The 16,417-nt window shown below is 43.3% G+C and overlaps 1 protein-coding gene across 5 annotated transcripts in view; it reads right to left on the reverse strand.

Moving 5' to 3' along the window:
- Positions 1–12,513, reverse strand: part of zeb1 (zinc finger E-box binding homeobox 1) — a 62,570-nt gene extending 50,057 nt beyond the window's left edge. The window contains exon 1 of one of the 5 annotated variants that reach the window (XM_012964650.3): positions 12,411–12,513. In XM_012964650.3, the coding sequence (XP_012820104.1) occupies positions 12,411–12,468 (58 nt within the window). In that variant the 5' untranslated portion in view covers positions 12,469–12,513. 5 annotated transcript variants of the gene reach the window in all.
- Positions 12,514–16,417: the final 3,904 nt, after the last annotated feature.

Below are 16,417 nucleotides of genomic sequence, written 5' to 3' on the forward strand. Positions count from 1 at the left end.
AAATATTTTAATCAACTTAGAATTTCAAGCAAACTCTAGCGTTCTCTAAAATGCTTGAGAGAAGGCAGGCAGAAAATGTAGCAGTCTGTACTGTGCATGTTTAGAACCCTATAAAATACACATAGAAGTGAAAGGAAACAGCCCCAGCTCCAGACATTGTCCAGCTCCAAATAACACATTATTTAGGAGAAAGGAACGAGGAGCTGAATCTCTTGTGGAGCGATACCGCTCTGGCCTCTCATACAAACACTCATCTGGCATTATGGTTCCCAAACAATGGGCCAAGCCTGAATTCTAAGGGGAGAGAGGTGACTGGTAATTTAGCGAGGGCTGACCACACTGGGGGAGGGCGTTAGTGGCAAGCGAATGCATCCATTTCCATGTGTGCCGGGGCTGGGAATGCTCCATTCACAAAGGAAAAGGGAGGACCCGGCTGTCACTTGGACAAGCAAAGAGCAGGATTCGGGGATTGAGGGTTTTCCGTGACTCCGCCTCCGCTGGATTTGAATCCCAATAGCACAAAAACCCAAACTTTGATGGTGGTGATTGCTGGGGACACTCAAAAGAATTAAGGGGGTTGGAATTTAGACTCCCTTTCTATTGCTGAGGAATAATCTATGTATTTCAATACAGGACTCTGTATTTAGAGCCCTTCAAGGATTAACTGGAACATTTACAAGTAAAAGCGAGATTAGAAAATCCACAAAATAATGGCTTATTTATATATAGAGTTTCTCTGCCACAGAACAGTGAAATATAAGGCGATATGTGCATTCCTACATTGGAGCGTATGATGGAGCTGCCATGCTGTTTGCTTGAGCTAAGGCATTCTCTATCAGTCATGAAATTAGCACTACAAACAATACTTGATCACACTTGATTAGAGCATAAGAGACAATCAGTTCTGCTGTAAAATGAGCACTTTATAAAGCTTAAAGGCTAAATGGTGCCAATACAACTGCAATACCACTCCTCAGAGACTCCCCAAATGAAAGTAACACCATGGTAAAGTTGGGCTTATAACAAGAAAAAGTTTTATTGCAAATGTTCCTTTTTTTTTCGTGAACCCACCACAATCATCATACAGGGTTACAGCTACTTGCTATTCTGTACTGCACAAATCTACTCTCAATTCTTTCAGCTTCTTGGCAGGCAAGTCAGCCCCCTAAGCTCCACTGGAGTTGCCATACAGCCAACCCCTGAAGTGGAGATTCCACTAACAAGAAAGATGTTCATATTCAGGCAATCACACACTGAAAAAAAATGTACCTTAGGCTAGTGTTAGTCATTTTTATAGCAAAGAAATTTTGTTTACATAATACAAACTTACAGTGTGATCTACTCCGTGTGTATCTGCATGTATATTTTACAAAAATCTGAAATGGTAAAATAAATTTGGGTTACCCCACAAGGCTCTAAACTCATGGGATTCCCCAAAACAGATTTAGCCCACAGTGACTACAGAGGAATGGGTGGGGGCTTCCCCTGTGTAAGCTCTTGTTCTGCATAAGGCTTGATTATTAAAAAAAAAAATGGTGCAGAAAACGTGAGTGACATTTAGCAGAAAAGAGTAGTTTTGAGAAAAAAAACTGAAGAAGAAAAGGGAAGGTAATAAATATATACATTAAAAAAAAAAGTTGCCTTTAGTGCTCAAGTCATGTGATAATATAAAGGGCTCACATTGGGTTCAGCTGAGCTTGAAAGACCAAACCCCCAATTATGAACATGGATTAGGTGAATACTTTATTTAAATGTTGAGCACAGGTTATCTTTGTACTAGGCGTCATGTTTTCCTATAAATGTTCATGACTAACTGGGAGCTGCCATACTGTTTGTGCAGTGAGGGTGAAGACACACAGAGCTACTAGTAGCAGCTACTTTTTCATGGCTACTCAACTCCAGAAAATACCCTGCCATTGACAATACTGAGAATTACCTCTGCTAAAACACACAGAGACAATTATCAATAATTGATCAGCCTTGTCTATTTTAGTAGCCACAACAAGTAGCTGCTACTAGTATCTCTGTGTGTCTTCCCCCTAACACAGTGGCCCTTACCTGCAATTGGTTCTGACTGCAGCTCAGCTCATACGCTGCAAAGGATTATGGCTTATAAAATATATAATGCCCCACAATATCCATATAATATTTTCATTTTGTTTTTACTCCACAGCCATGAGAAGCCTTTACCAACAGATTCAACAGGACGTCTCCCTGACCTAACCAATAACCTGCTTTTAAATTCATTTTATTTGCACCGAACTGATTGCAGTATCTGGTAGTTATAAAAAAATAAAATACAAAAAAATAAAATACAAGTGAATATGTTTTTCCATTTTGAATTCCATTTTTGAATCTGGAGAACAATGGTTGGAGGCAGTGATTGGGCGCAGCACTGAGACCTGAGTAAGCTGGATAAGAGTGAGCGCAGCAGATGGTTCTCTAGACCTGGATGAGATCAGAATTCACAATACAATGTAATGAGTTTAACTGAAGAGAGTGACTTGACAGCCTGCACCCAGCAGCAGCACAAACATCCCACAGCTATGCTCTGCCCTCCATTAGCCTAATGGCCATGAAACAAAGCTCGGCTGCAGGACCCTACCCACCAGTCTCCTTAGTTAGGCAACATTCTATGGGTGGCCAACCTGCAGCTAGGGTTACCATCAAACCCATGTATTCCACTGGGCCCGGTACTATTGCCACATGGATCAAAACTATGCCCCCCCCCCCCTGCAACCCTCCATCTATTGCTGAACTGCATATCCCAAGCAACCCCAATGGCTAAACATTAACAGAGGAACATATAAACACACATGTGGCTACATACTTCACCAGCTAAGGGTTATGGGCACTACAGTTTATAGGAGATATAAACTCAAAATGTTGCCCAATTAAAGAAAAATAAGAAACTTCCAATATACACTAAATTAATTTTACATTTTTTTTCCTGTCTCTTTCCTTTCTCTGCCCTGGAGGATCTGACTTTGGAAATAATTTAGCAGAAACCAGCCTGATAAGACTGACTTCTGCTACATTGTTTCATGAGACAACCAACAGGGCAGAAAAATACTGCTCTCAGCTGTAATTATACTTGCAATTAACTTTAAAACCACTGTAAAAAAATATGAATGAAATAATGTTTATTGGAAAATAAAAGTTACATTTTAATTTGGCCAAAATGTATTTTTGGGTTTACATCCCTTATAATAACTACTGAATAAACAAACACTTGAGAAAAAAAAAAACTGTATCCAAAAAATGTCTGTAACGGCAACAGAACACATTGCGTAGTTGGCACAGCTTATTTATGGAAAGTACACAGAACATGATGGAATAAACGTATGTCATTGCAGAGCTGCCGTACGGGACCTTCCGGCAGGCAAATAGTTAAACGCTGTTCTGCCGCTCTGCTAAAAATAGTGAATTATAAAGGCTTGAAAAGTCTGTATTTCCTTTTCTGACTAACCAGAAACCCAAATGTGTTTACACTTTAGTCACTAGCTGGGTATGTCTCCCTACGCTACATAACACTGCCCACAGAAAATCCACAGATGGAGCAAAATCGTGGCCACAACCCTATAGGGTCCAGGGGAAGAGGAAGGAAAATTATTACAAGTCAAGGATATCCATAACTCTATACTTCTAAAATAAAAAAAAGTACAACTTTTTTTTAGAATATCCATATTTTAATAGGTAATGTGACATCACTATTTATTATTATATATCCTTATGCTCATGTATTATACAAATAAATGAAACACTAACAAGATGTAACTGCCCTTACCACATACATTTTTATTCAGCTACATTTGATTTTCCAGGACCCTGAGCAAAAAATGTGTATATTATATAACTTTTTGACCCCTTGTGCACTTATATTGTGCTTATATTAGCCCAGTGCCTGCAGGGTCATGTAACCATATATCCAGGTGTGTTCGAGAGGGGCCATGGCAAAGATCTAATTGGTGGGCCCCTGTGCCCATCTTAAGAAATGTGTGACTAGACTGCCCTCAAGCAGGTGAGCTTGAATATAACGAGGCAAGCAAATCAAAGAAATCTCCTAATTTTGAGACAGCCCACCTACATGGGACCCCACATGAAAGTAAGCACCCCCCAATAAAGCCTCTTCCAATAGCACGTTAAAATAAAATATAAGCAAACAATGATATGATTATGTTGTAGAGTTCTAGCTGCTCTGAGTCTGATGTTGAGTCCCCTCTAGTCCTGGTGGGCCCTAGGTAACAGCCCCTTTTGGCCATTTATTAAAACGAACCAGCATATATCATTTATTTGGACACAAAATGAGCTTTGCAAACCTGCAACCTATATACCCCCCCCAAAATCTAAAGCCTGCCCATATAACCAATGATAAAATACTCAGGAGGGTATCAGGGTTTGTTTTTACAAGGGTTTGGAGTTTGATATTTGATCCATTTTCCTGCAAATCGGATTGACTCCCAGGACAATTCTGGGTATAGGACTGCCTTCCTAGAGAGAGAAATCCTCTCCTTTGCTTAACCCTTTCGTCAGTTGGTCACAATGACTACAAAGGATCGCAATAATTCTCTAATCGTGCTTGGTTAGTTGAAGGCCTAGCATTTACAAAGTCTAAATTAAAAGAACTGCAGTACTAAAAGTTAAAGAAAACTAAGACTAATTATAAAAGGAGCAGGGTTGGCTATATAATACTAAATAGGAAATGCAGGAAAGAAGACATTCCCAAGCACAACTGACAATACTGCATAGAAAGATGCAGAACCAAATACTGAAGTGATAATATGATCCATACCTGAGCATAGCAGGGAAACTCCACAGCCCGACCACTCCAGTCCCCCCTATGCTGGTTAAGATACTGGAAGAGTGTGGCTATCTGCACTGTTACTATGGAATGATAGTGGTATAAGCGCTTGTGGTGTTTCCTAGCACCAAGCATTTATTCCATCCCATAGAAAGATGTAGCAGGCTAGATACACAGAAATCACAGACCTAAGTGAAACTATACTCCCGCCGAATGCCCCCATCACAGGGCTATATTTATAGTGCCCTCTGCTCTCACTCTGGAACTATTTGCTATTTTTGGAACCCAAGAGGATCAAGTGAAAACTGGACCACACTAAAATGATAAAGATTTAGGTGGCCCACTTGAGGGAGCAAGTGAGCCAAAACCGGAACCACCTACACAAAAAAACCTTCTTAGATTCCTGGGACCCCTAAACCCCAGGGTTGGAGAGTGTTGGTGTGCACCAACTTTTTTTCCACGGCAACATGACACTTGCGCATATCACATAGACTCTAAAATGCAACACTGAACTATTTACCAATTATAACCAATAACAACACTAATACTCTATGATCCCTTAAGCACCTCACTGCCGCATCTTAAGTGCGGGAGAACAGGACAGTTCACACCTGTTATTAGTATTTTAGAAGGTAAAAAGGTGCTTAATGCCTAATCTTTACAGCTTTTATTTATGGCAATTGTCCTGCCGTATAATATTTCCCAAAGTGTTTTCCTCATTTGCTCTGTTTCATTGCTACCTATACTGACTAGACCCGAGCTTGCTCTTTGCCCTCAGCTAAGCCAAGGCAGCAGTCTGATTCAGCACATCTAGTAGGTAAAAAAAGGGGTCACATGAACAATGAGGGTTTTACTTGCATAGGGCTGCTGTACACAGAGACTTACTGCAGGGAGATGCACTATAAGCGAATCTGTACACTGGTTGAGTGTGGTTTAAAACCCCAAGCATTAATAAGCCAGAAGAATACTAGTTTATTTATAGCTACAGTAAATATCATGTATAAATATAATAAAACAAAGTAACATTAATTAAATGAGTGTAAATTACATATGTTTACTAACATAATGCTGCAAATATAAATACCCTATGTGCACTTCTATAGTAACTGTCAGGTAGTACAAAATTTCCCAAACACCAGCTTAAACAGTAGACTGTATGACTGAACAAAATCACCTCTAATTCAAGGGTTTCCCCAGGCCCCTCTCACCAAACATTCTATCAGTTCTATTCAGGATCGCTGCTGCCTGCACTGACAGTAAACTGGGCTAATTCAGAAACTTAAAAGCATCACTAATAAGTCTCAATTCTCAGCACCAACGTGGAAGGTCTATATATGACTTTATCCCGGCAAAGCAGACCCAACTCAGAATGTTCTTTAGTCATCTATGACTAATCCATAAACCAGGCCATTGAACCTTAAATCTTTGGGCCAGTCTTCACCATTACACCTGCCTCCAATATCCGCAGTAGAAATTGCAGTCCCTTTAATTAGCAACTAAACCTCTAAGACGATTGGTTGCCTACAGTAAGGCATGAGTTCCAATGACCGCTCACCGGCATGTCACACTATAGCGATTCACCTCCAAGTCCCTTGACCTTTCCAAGAGCATTAGGCCTGGAGCTCTGTTAGCTCGGTAAGGTCACTGCGCTCCTCCTCTGCTACTTGTCATCTCCTTATTATAAACAGTAAGGTGTACTTTACGCGAGTGTGTAAACTGCACGTACAAGGATCCTCTGTTTCATGTCCCACTGACTTGCTCAAACAGAACTAGGCTCAAGCAGGGCACTTTATCTACATTACATGAATCTCTCCCTGACGAATGTATTAGCTTAGCTGGCCTACAAGCTTGTTCAGCCTGGAATGTTAACTTAAGCCTGAATTCCTCAATTCCCCAACTAAAATGTAGAGAGTGAAACCAGGATAGAAAGGAGAAAGGAAGCGACAGCAGAGAATGCGGTTATCCCTCCGTCACCGGCACCTGACATCCTGCCACTTTAACGGACCTGAAGGCACTTAAAGGGGATATAAACCCAATAATAAACTTCTGCCTAATGAAAGATTATCATTTTAAGCAACTTTCCAATATACATCCATTACACATTCTCAATGATTTCAAAGTTATTTGTAAATGCAACTGCTGTTGAAAGCAGCGTCTGTGGGGCCCATTGCGATTCTATTGGAAACTATGTAGCAGAAGCCAGCTGATTAGAGACCTGCCTAAGCTGGAGGAGGGCTGACTTCTGCTACAGTTGTTTCAAAAATGAGTACACCTATGGGACCTGTTATCCAAAATGCTCAGGACCTGGGGGGGTTTCCAGAGAAAGGACTTTTCATAATCTGAATCACCATTAAGTCTACTAAAAAAACTACATTAAAACATAAATAAACCCAATAGGATTGTTTGGCCCCCAATAAGGATTTATTATATCTTAGTTGGGATCAAGTACAGGTACTGTTTTATTATTACAGAGAAAAAGGAATCATTTAACCATTAAATAAACCCAATAGGGCTGTTCTGCCCCCAATAAGGGGTAATTATATCTTAGTTGGGATCAAGTACAGATACTGTTTTATTATTACAGAGAAAAGGGAATCATTTAACCATTAAATAAACCCAATAGGGCTGTTCTGCCCCCAATAAGGGGTAATTATATCTTAGTTAGGATCAAGTACAGGTACTGTTTTATTATTACAGAGAAAAGGGAATCATTTAACCATTAAATAAACCCAATAGGGCTGTTCTGCCCCCAATAAGGGGTAATTATATCTTAGTTGGGATCAAGTACAGATACTGTTTTATTATTACAGAGAAAAGGGAATCATTTAACCATTAAATAAACCCAATAGGGCTGTTCTGCCCCCAATAAGGGGTAATTATATCTTAGTTGGGATCAAGTACAGGTACTGTTTTATTATTACAGAGAAAAAGGAATCATTTAACCATTAAATAAACCCAATATAGGACTGTTCTGCCCCCAATAAGGGGTAATTATATCTTAGTTGGGATCAAGTACAGGTACTGTTTTATTATTACAGAGAAAAGGGAATCATTTAACCATTAAATAAACCCAATAGGGCTGTTCTGCCCCCAATAAGGGGTAATTATATCTTAGTTGGGATCAAGTACAGGTACTGTTTTATTATTACAGAGAAAAAGGAAATCTTTTTAAAAAAAAAACTGAATTATTTGATTAAAATGAAGTCTATTGGAAAGGGGCATTCCTGTAATTTGGAGCTTTTTGGATAACAAGTTTCTGGATAAAGGATTCCATACCTATACTAGCAGTACTGAGATTCTCATTTCAACAACAATCACATATACGAATAACACAAACCAATGACATTAATATATAACGGAATGTTGCTTAGATTTTCTTACATTTTCTTTCTTTTTACTTTTCAATTTAAGTTTTGAGGTTTTTATGGCCTTTAAATTTGGAAATGATCTATGTAAATAAAAATACAGGTTTTTTATGCTATATAAATGAAGGATGATAATGCTAATATAGTCGTGATGTCAAATGAGCAGCAATAGGGAGATGAGGACAGAACTACATTACAGCTATAAGAAATAATGGGTGCCCCGGGTGACATTTATTAAGAATGTGAGAAGTCACCTTGGAGTCCCTTGACCTCTACAAAGACATAGGGCCACAGGCAACTTAACTCTAACACAGAATCAGTCATCTGCCCGTGTATTTGACTTTATTCATCTCTCTCTTTCTCTCATGCACTGATTTAATTCCCCTAATAACTCAGAGTATCTGGGATCTTTATAAATCCACCTACGACGGTCACAGGCAGATGTCCCTGATCATTTACAGTACAGGAGATTTATGACACCCGTAAAACCAAACATCTATAAATCTATATATACGTATATTTACATATCTGATGGTTGCAGCCAGGGTGGCATTCATATGGGCATCGTCATGATGTGTGAGCGTGGAACCATGATATTAAATATATTATTTTGTTTGATTTAAGTATTGTCATGTATACAGACACAGCTGAATAGATAAGCCACAAAAAACATCGCTGCAATGGATTCTGCCTTGGTTTTAAGGCAAACACATTTAAATAGAAAACAGGTTTAAAAGTTTTCTCCCCATTAAAGAAAACAGTTACTGCTATAGCGGGCAGGCATTCCCTGCAGCAGCAAGTGCCTGTCATGGGATGCTGGTAGTTGTAGTTCACCCCCCCCCCAAAGGGTTAGAAATGAAAGATCCCCAGCTCAGCATCACCTCACCCACTGAATGACATTTTAGAAATGCGAAACAGCAAGTCATTCTAAGGAGTCAACTCCACCCCCGCAGCATCAGCACAGACCTGTCATAGCAATCAATGGACAGCACAGAATTCTATACTGTAAATATATACTGTAGATCCTGGTGTGTATGTACCAGGGGGTAAACACCCATCACACCTCAACATGAAAAATCTCATTAGAATTCCTTTTCCATCCCCAGCGCGCGGAAGAGCCTTATTCTAGGCGTAAATAAAACAGTAGCTCTAATGCAGCTTTAGAATAGCATTAACACAGAGCTCAATACATACAGTTTGCTGCTCTGGCCAAATGCTTTCAATTAGTTTACAGGCTGTCAACTTCCATTACTTACTAGCCCGGCACCCACCCTCCGCCCCCCCTTTACAATGCATTCGGCTACCTTTACTGCAACGTGCCCGAAGGCATCTTGAACCAGCTACGTTTGAAGCAGCTGTTGTAGAACTAGAGTTCCCATCACCTCTAACCAAGCATGATGGGAAATGTAGTTCTGCCACAGCAGGGAAGCAGAGGATGGATCACAAACTGGGACAATCTAATTGCAATGATTTCATAAAGATAAAATACAGCTCATTTTTAGTCCATGGCACCAAGGATGAGGTCAGTGCTTCAGTCGTCCGAAGCAACATGCTGCTCGCACCCCTTTCCCATTCCTGTACAAGAGCAGGTATACAGACATGCACAATAACGACAACATTGTTGGAAATAATCAGAAAACTGAAAATCTTACAAATCATAAATTAATATATAAAAATGTATATAAATAAAAACATATCTGGTGGACACCCCGCCCCCCTCACTGTGCAGAAAAAAAACCTGCAGGATGACGCCTCTCCATTATAAGCATGGAAAATACCTGTAACGAGATTTACCAACCCCCCCCCCCACGCCATGCACCTTTTGTTTTCTGGGTGGGTGGCATAATGCAGATTGCAGGAGGCGAAACGCGTGATCATCAGATTCTCTCTCACTTCTTTTTTTTAAAGCATTAAACAGGAGGTAAAATAAACCCTTGACAGAGGTAAATCAATGCTTCCCCGGAGGACGGAGGCAGCAGACGGGGGGGGGGGGTGACAGGCACGCAGGAGAAACGCTAAACACCATTTTTTTTCTACCTGCACAAGTTGCCATTTGCTGCAGCGGCACACGGGAGGCACTGGTCCCCTGCCGATACCAACGGGCTCTCACGAATCCCGGCGAGCCTCTGGCTTCCGAACATAACTCATTTCTTTTTTTATTGCCATAAAGAGGAATTTATCCCCTTTAAACAGAGAGAGGTATACATCTATATCCACATCCCTTCCCCTGCTCAGGTATAAACATGTTTACAGGCTCCTTGCACAAGCGGCGGCTGACACAAGCACATGTCACATGCGTGTCGTCAGCAGGAAGAATTGCCTCTAATCACCCAAACGGGCGAATCAAAAAACATCTTTGCCCCCCCCCCCAACTTACCTTGTACTAAGCACCCAGCATCCTAAGAGGGTCTAACAAATCTCAGGAAAACAAAAACCCGATTCCTTATTCCGCTCCAGCACCCAATCAGCTCATTATCATACTCCCATTAAAGTGCACGCAGAAAAGCGTTAAAGTGAGCTGGCGGTTCCCAAATCTGAGGAAGGGGGGGGGGTATATACGTTTGTCATCTTAAAAGGAAAAATCCCTTCCTATTACTATACTCCAAGGCAGGAAGTCCCAACACAAAACCCCTTACAAAAAATGTGCCAAAGAAGAGAGCGAGAGGGGGGGAAAAGGTTACAAAATCTCAGCGGCATACAGCAGGAGGGGGGGTGGTATTACAAAAACAAGAAGCTTTTTCCACCCCCCTTTTCCTTGATCTGTATTTTCCTGGACCTGAAAAAATCTTTATTAACCCCCTGTATACAGCATTACAGGACATGTGCAACCGACTCCTCAGCCTTTACTTTCTGCTGTTTGGACACCGGTATTAAACTCCCATTTCTTCAAATAACTCATGGGAAGGAGAAGGGAAGAATGGGAAGGGGTGGGGGACAGATGAGGAGGAATAAAGGCAGCCTGGGTTAGAGAGTGTGAAATGTAAATGTTATCCTTATATAGGCTGCAGCAGTTGCTGGACAGAGAATTAAGAGGGGAGGGGGGGCTCACTTTTGCAGGCACCACCCCCTTAAAAGATATACAGGTACCTCTAGAGGGGAGAAATATGGGAGGATTGTAGAACACTATTAAAAAAAAAAAAACTTTAGCCATTCCCCAGACTACCGCACCCACTTCTTCGCCATCAACATCATCATCCTCCGCCTCACCATCATCACCAATTTCATCCACCCCCACCAGATGGGAAAACACGCTTCAAAAATACCGTCATATAATAACTAAATAACCTTTATTCCTATTAATAAGGGTAAAACGCGTTTTGTTAGAAAAAGGGGGGGGGGGGATAAAAAAAAAAACCAAACAGATTAAGCAGAGTTTAAAAAAGGGGTGTAACTTAAAGTATTCAAAAAATTAGAAAAATGATTAAAGTTGTTAGAAATAAAAGTTTATAGGGAAAAAAATGCTCAAATCTATCTTGCCTTTAACCCCTTGTGCAACACACACCTAATGCAATCCCTTTAAAGCTCTGCAGTGCCTCCTCTGCAACAAGGTAAAGGGGTTGTGCCAATGAATGAAGGAAGGGGGGGGCTTTGGGGGGGAGAATATGGGGGAATCTAGAAATAAACATGTTAGAAAAAAAAATAAACAGGTTTCCAATCCCACCCAACACACACAGATGAACAGAACTGTGCCGCAGCATCAGGACAGAAACACTGCCCCCCGACCCCCCCCCCTTTCTGGCTCCAGTCAGATCACCCAGGTAACAAGCCCAAGAGTGATAATAAGTAGCAAAGTTATAAGAGAAACTATCTTTTGGGTTATTTAAGGAAGAACGAAGAACCCCTTTGCCCGGCCAAGGGCTGTGCCACTGCGAAATGCGTTCCACACGCAGCCCTCTGGCAGCGAAAGGGTATTTTTAAGGTGGGGAAGAGGAAGTTTGGAGTTAGCATAAAAATAAGCCATAAAGAGTGGAGTTGGTGAAGAACAGATAAAAGTGAGAGGGAGAGGGGGAATGAGGCCCCTTACACTGGCACAGAGAGGAGATGCGAATAACGGTGCAGAGAACCGCTAGGCGGAGGAGGAGCAGCCTGAGCCTGAGCAGCAGCAGGTAATGTAACGGTACAGCCCCGGCCCTAGCCCACCCCCACAGCTTGCTGTCTCCCAGGGCAGTGATGGTATAGTCTCCGCGGAGCAGCGCCCCTGCCAACTATCCCAAATAGAGGGGAGCCCCGCAGCCCGGCCTCACCGTTATTCCGTCTGGGGTTCGCCTGTTTTCTGCGCTTACACCTGGGGCCATCCGCCATGATCCTCTCGCTCTTGTGTCTAAATGCTCCGAGTCACCTCCCTCCCCCGCCCCTCCTCTGCCCCCCACCTCTTCCCTCCCCTCCCTGCCTGTTCTCTCACTCGTACCCCCCTCCCATCTCCTGCCCGCACCTGGTTTACGACACTTTTCTCGTTTACGACATCACCTCAGTCCCTTCTTCTTCACCTCAGTGCTGGGGGGAGGCTGGGGCTAGCATGGGGGGCGGTGGGATATGGGGAAAGAGGGGCGGCTGTGGCGCTCAGGTGGGGACCCTCAGTGTATATCTATGTGCAGCCTTCTTATGACAGACACGTATTAAACTCAACTGCCCTATAGGATAGAACAGAGGGGACCAGACCTGTGCGCTAAAGGCAAATACCCACGAATATAAAGGGTGCTCAGTGAGGTAATCAGTTATAAATGGTTCTTAATGATGTCACCTGTGTCACATGACTAGAGATGCTGTATAAAAAAACAACAAATCCCCCAGTTTAAGAATATGAAGATATTGGATTGACCTCAGACTCTGGTTGCCTGTATCCTTGCGCCTTTATATGGCCATGGGATGCCACTTTGGCTTCTTGTAGCCTTAGGCACACTGCGGTTTGTGCAGCGCTGCCATCCAGCAGAAAACAACAGTGCTCCTAAAGGAAAAGTGAAAACACTGGGGGTGCCAATATGTTAGTTACCCCCCAGTGATTGTAATCGCTTACCTGATACCCCGGCCTGGTGCTCCTGTTAGGAGAAAACTGCACCGGCCTGGGGTAGCTGCGAGGCAACAATCCTCTTCCTTCCAATCATTGGGGGGTGCCTAACATTATGGTAGCCCCCCCCCCCCAGTGATTGTACCTTTGCTTCTCCTTTAACAAAATGTTAGTAAATGAGAGTGGCCTGACTGGACCACCAAACGACTGGTGAAGGAGGACCGCCGCACACAGAAATGTGCAAGTGGTTTTTTCTTTGCGCCCATGTCCATCTATCATTGCTCCACGTGCATCAGCTTTATTTATGAGCTATAGCTCAGGCAGACTGGGCCCTATGCACCATTAGCCCAATACTGTACAGTAGTAGTATAACCCCTATATATACTATCAGGGCCTCTACACAAGGCAGCTGGCACAGGAATCCAGAGCTGGGTGGGCAAATAGCCCCTGCCTCTCTCCATGTGACTGATGGTGGAAGCCTGCCTATTGGCCTCTTACTCTTGTTCCATCGGCCCCCCAACATTTCATGGTACAATGTGGCCCCCAAGCACTGGGCACTGACACACCAAGCACACTATATACAGTGTGAGAGCGATTATTGACCCCTCAGGCACACTATAAACAGTGACAGACAGTGCGTACCCTGGGGTAGCAGCATGAATACAGTGCCCACTTTGTGTTTAATGTCCCAGAACACATAGCATTATAAGGCAATTGTTTTTGGGGGTGGGCTGACCAGCTTTATGTGCTTATTCCATTTGGTGCGGGGCCCCCATAGGTGTGGGGCCCTATTAGGCCCAATAAGTCCCATTGGCCTAAGGCCAGCCCTGTACACGATGTGCCATAGGTGTTATATGGAGGTGCCATGCTTGTAGCCAGGGAGGCAGCAGCTTACTGATGGGTAATGGACACTTGTGCTCCCAAGATGTTCTGCAGCAGGTGAGGAAGGAATCAGGTCTGGAATTCACATTGGTGGGAATTTTTTCCAAATTCAGTGACAGAGGTTCTGCAGCAGCTGAGGGGATTCCTTTGCTGAGCAGAGGCTACATCAGACAGGCATTGGGGTATAAAACCAAATTAGCTGATTTTTGGGACTAAAGTTAGCTAAATTGTTCACTTGGAAGGTTTTACTTTCAAGAGGTTCCGTAGCAGCTAAAGGGACTTATTAACCTGAGCCAAGCCCATTTTACAGGGACTAGGTCTTGTAAGTGGGTTGGATCCCCAAGAGGTTCTGCAGCAACTGTAGGGTTAACTGAGGGGCGGAGACCATATTACAGTGGAAGAAGCAGCCCCATCTGGAAAGCAAGTGGAGCTCATTCGGTAACGTAATCCCTGCTGTTGAGGTGTGGGACAGTTCTACTTCCCAAGAGGTTCTGCAGCAGCGATGGAGATGTTTGCCCTAGTTAAGAGCAAAAGACATTTTGTCTTGTTACATTCCATCCTGCCCCCTTTAAAGCTCCCTGCTATCGGAACAGTTAGTGCCAGGATTTCACGCCCCCCCCCCCCATCCTGACATTCTTCCCCTCCTATTCGGTTGCCAGTCTGATGTTGCCTGCCTAGGTGGGCACAGCCAAGGGGCGCGGCACGTTGGCAGGGGAAGGAAGTTAGACACGGGCAGCTGGCAGCTGGCTCAGCGTATTAGCTCACATTGCCAAGGGTCCTGTTGGCTCTGGCAGTGATGCAAACACAGCTTGGCTGTAGCCGGTGAGCTTGCAACAGGCACTGCAGTTTATAACGGGACTCAGTGGGGAGTTGTGGGGCTCGCACTCATGGGGGTATCACACTGCCTTTGGCACACAGTGGGCATTCAGCTCACCCCTTCCTTCACTGGTACCCACCATCATGTGTAAATAAAGGAGAGGGAAGTGGGGGCTGAAGTGGTTTGACCAGGAGGAGCTCTCCCCCCTTCCCTGGGTGACACAGTATGACAAGAGCATCCTTTGCCAGGGCTGCAGCCCACCTGCCAGGCACGTAATCAGGTGGGGAGGGGCCCACTGCCTGCTCACCCCCTCCCTCCCTGCAATTCATCACTGATTTTCCACAGTCAAGGGGAAGTGAATGATGTGAAGCAACAGAAACTGCAACACGGAAAGTCCACCAAATGCAGCAGGAAGCACCACATAAAGCCGAAACCGTCTCTCTTATTTAGATGTCCAACCTGCAGCCCACCTGCCTTAAGGGTACATAAAAGGAGGCAATTTCTCTAAGTACCCCCCCAGTGTACATCAGAGCTGAAAAAAATGTGTGTATGTCTCTTTCTGGGGTTGCTGGGAAATGTAGTTTAACATCAGCTGAGGGATTGCAGCTTTGGACATCCTTTAGGACTTAATTTTTTGGGCCTCCTTATGCTCAAATGCTAGCCATAACAATGAAATGGCTGGTCAACTTAAATCTGGCTCTGCAAAAAGCACCCCCTACAGGCCAAGGGTGGTTGTACTATTTGAAATAATAATAAATTCTGTGTCCTGCAATACTGGGCTTCTGAGTTCAGTTGTGGCCTTGGCCCTTTTTCCCTCTTCAAGTTTGTTTGTTCTACCCGTACCTCTGTGCATTGCTCTGCAACTGGCTCCTGATAAAACTGATGGGAGAACTGTGATTGAATGTAAAGGGACCTTAGAATGTAAGTTTCACTGAAGCAGGGACTTGATTCATATGGAATATATATTTTATATTTAAGATACTTGTGAGTAGAATAAATGGGACAGTGTTGGTCTACCACAGTGTTTTCAGTTATAAGCCCTGTACTCTGAGGTCCAATTCTTGGTCAGCCACTCTTAGCTCATAACAAAGTCACACTCATATGAAACCACTGTTCCATCAGGCATTAAGCCACAGTTCCAAGGCTATTTAGGGCAAAAAATAAGAGTGCAGCCATAATCTTACCCTAACTGAGTGTGCCGGCTTTCCTCCAATATGTAGGATAAACTGGCATTCTTTTCAAATGTCACCCCGACTGGCTTTCACACTGGGCCCTCCAGCCACTGCTTTGGGATGCCTCGGAGGGGAGGGGGAGAGGTGGTCCTGTAGCATGGGAGGAGCTCGTGTAACCACCCTTGCTGCCTCCCTTTGACTTTAATGGAAACCACCTGTCACCAGTCATCAGATGTCATTAGAGTTTTTAGTTTAATGCTTCCTTTCCAGCATTTGGATAGGCCCACCCTAGGTCAAGAAAATGTAACATAAATGTGAAAATATGGCAGCTATAGCCACTCTCCAACTTCTGAGGCTGTCCACAATAGTATATAA

This window comes from Xenopus tropicalis, chromosome 6 (assembly GCF_000004195.4).
Source record: "Xenopus tropicalis strain Nigerian chromosome 6, UCB_Xtro_10.0, whole genome shotgun sequence".
NCBI lineage: Eukaryota > Metazoa > Chordata > Amphibia > Anura > Pipidae > Xenopus > Xenopus tropicalis.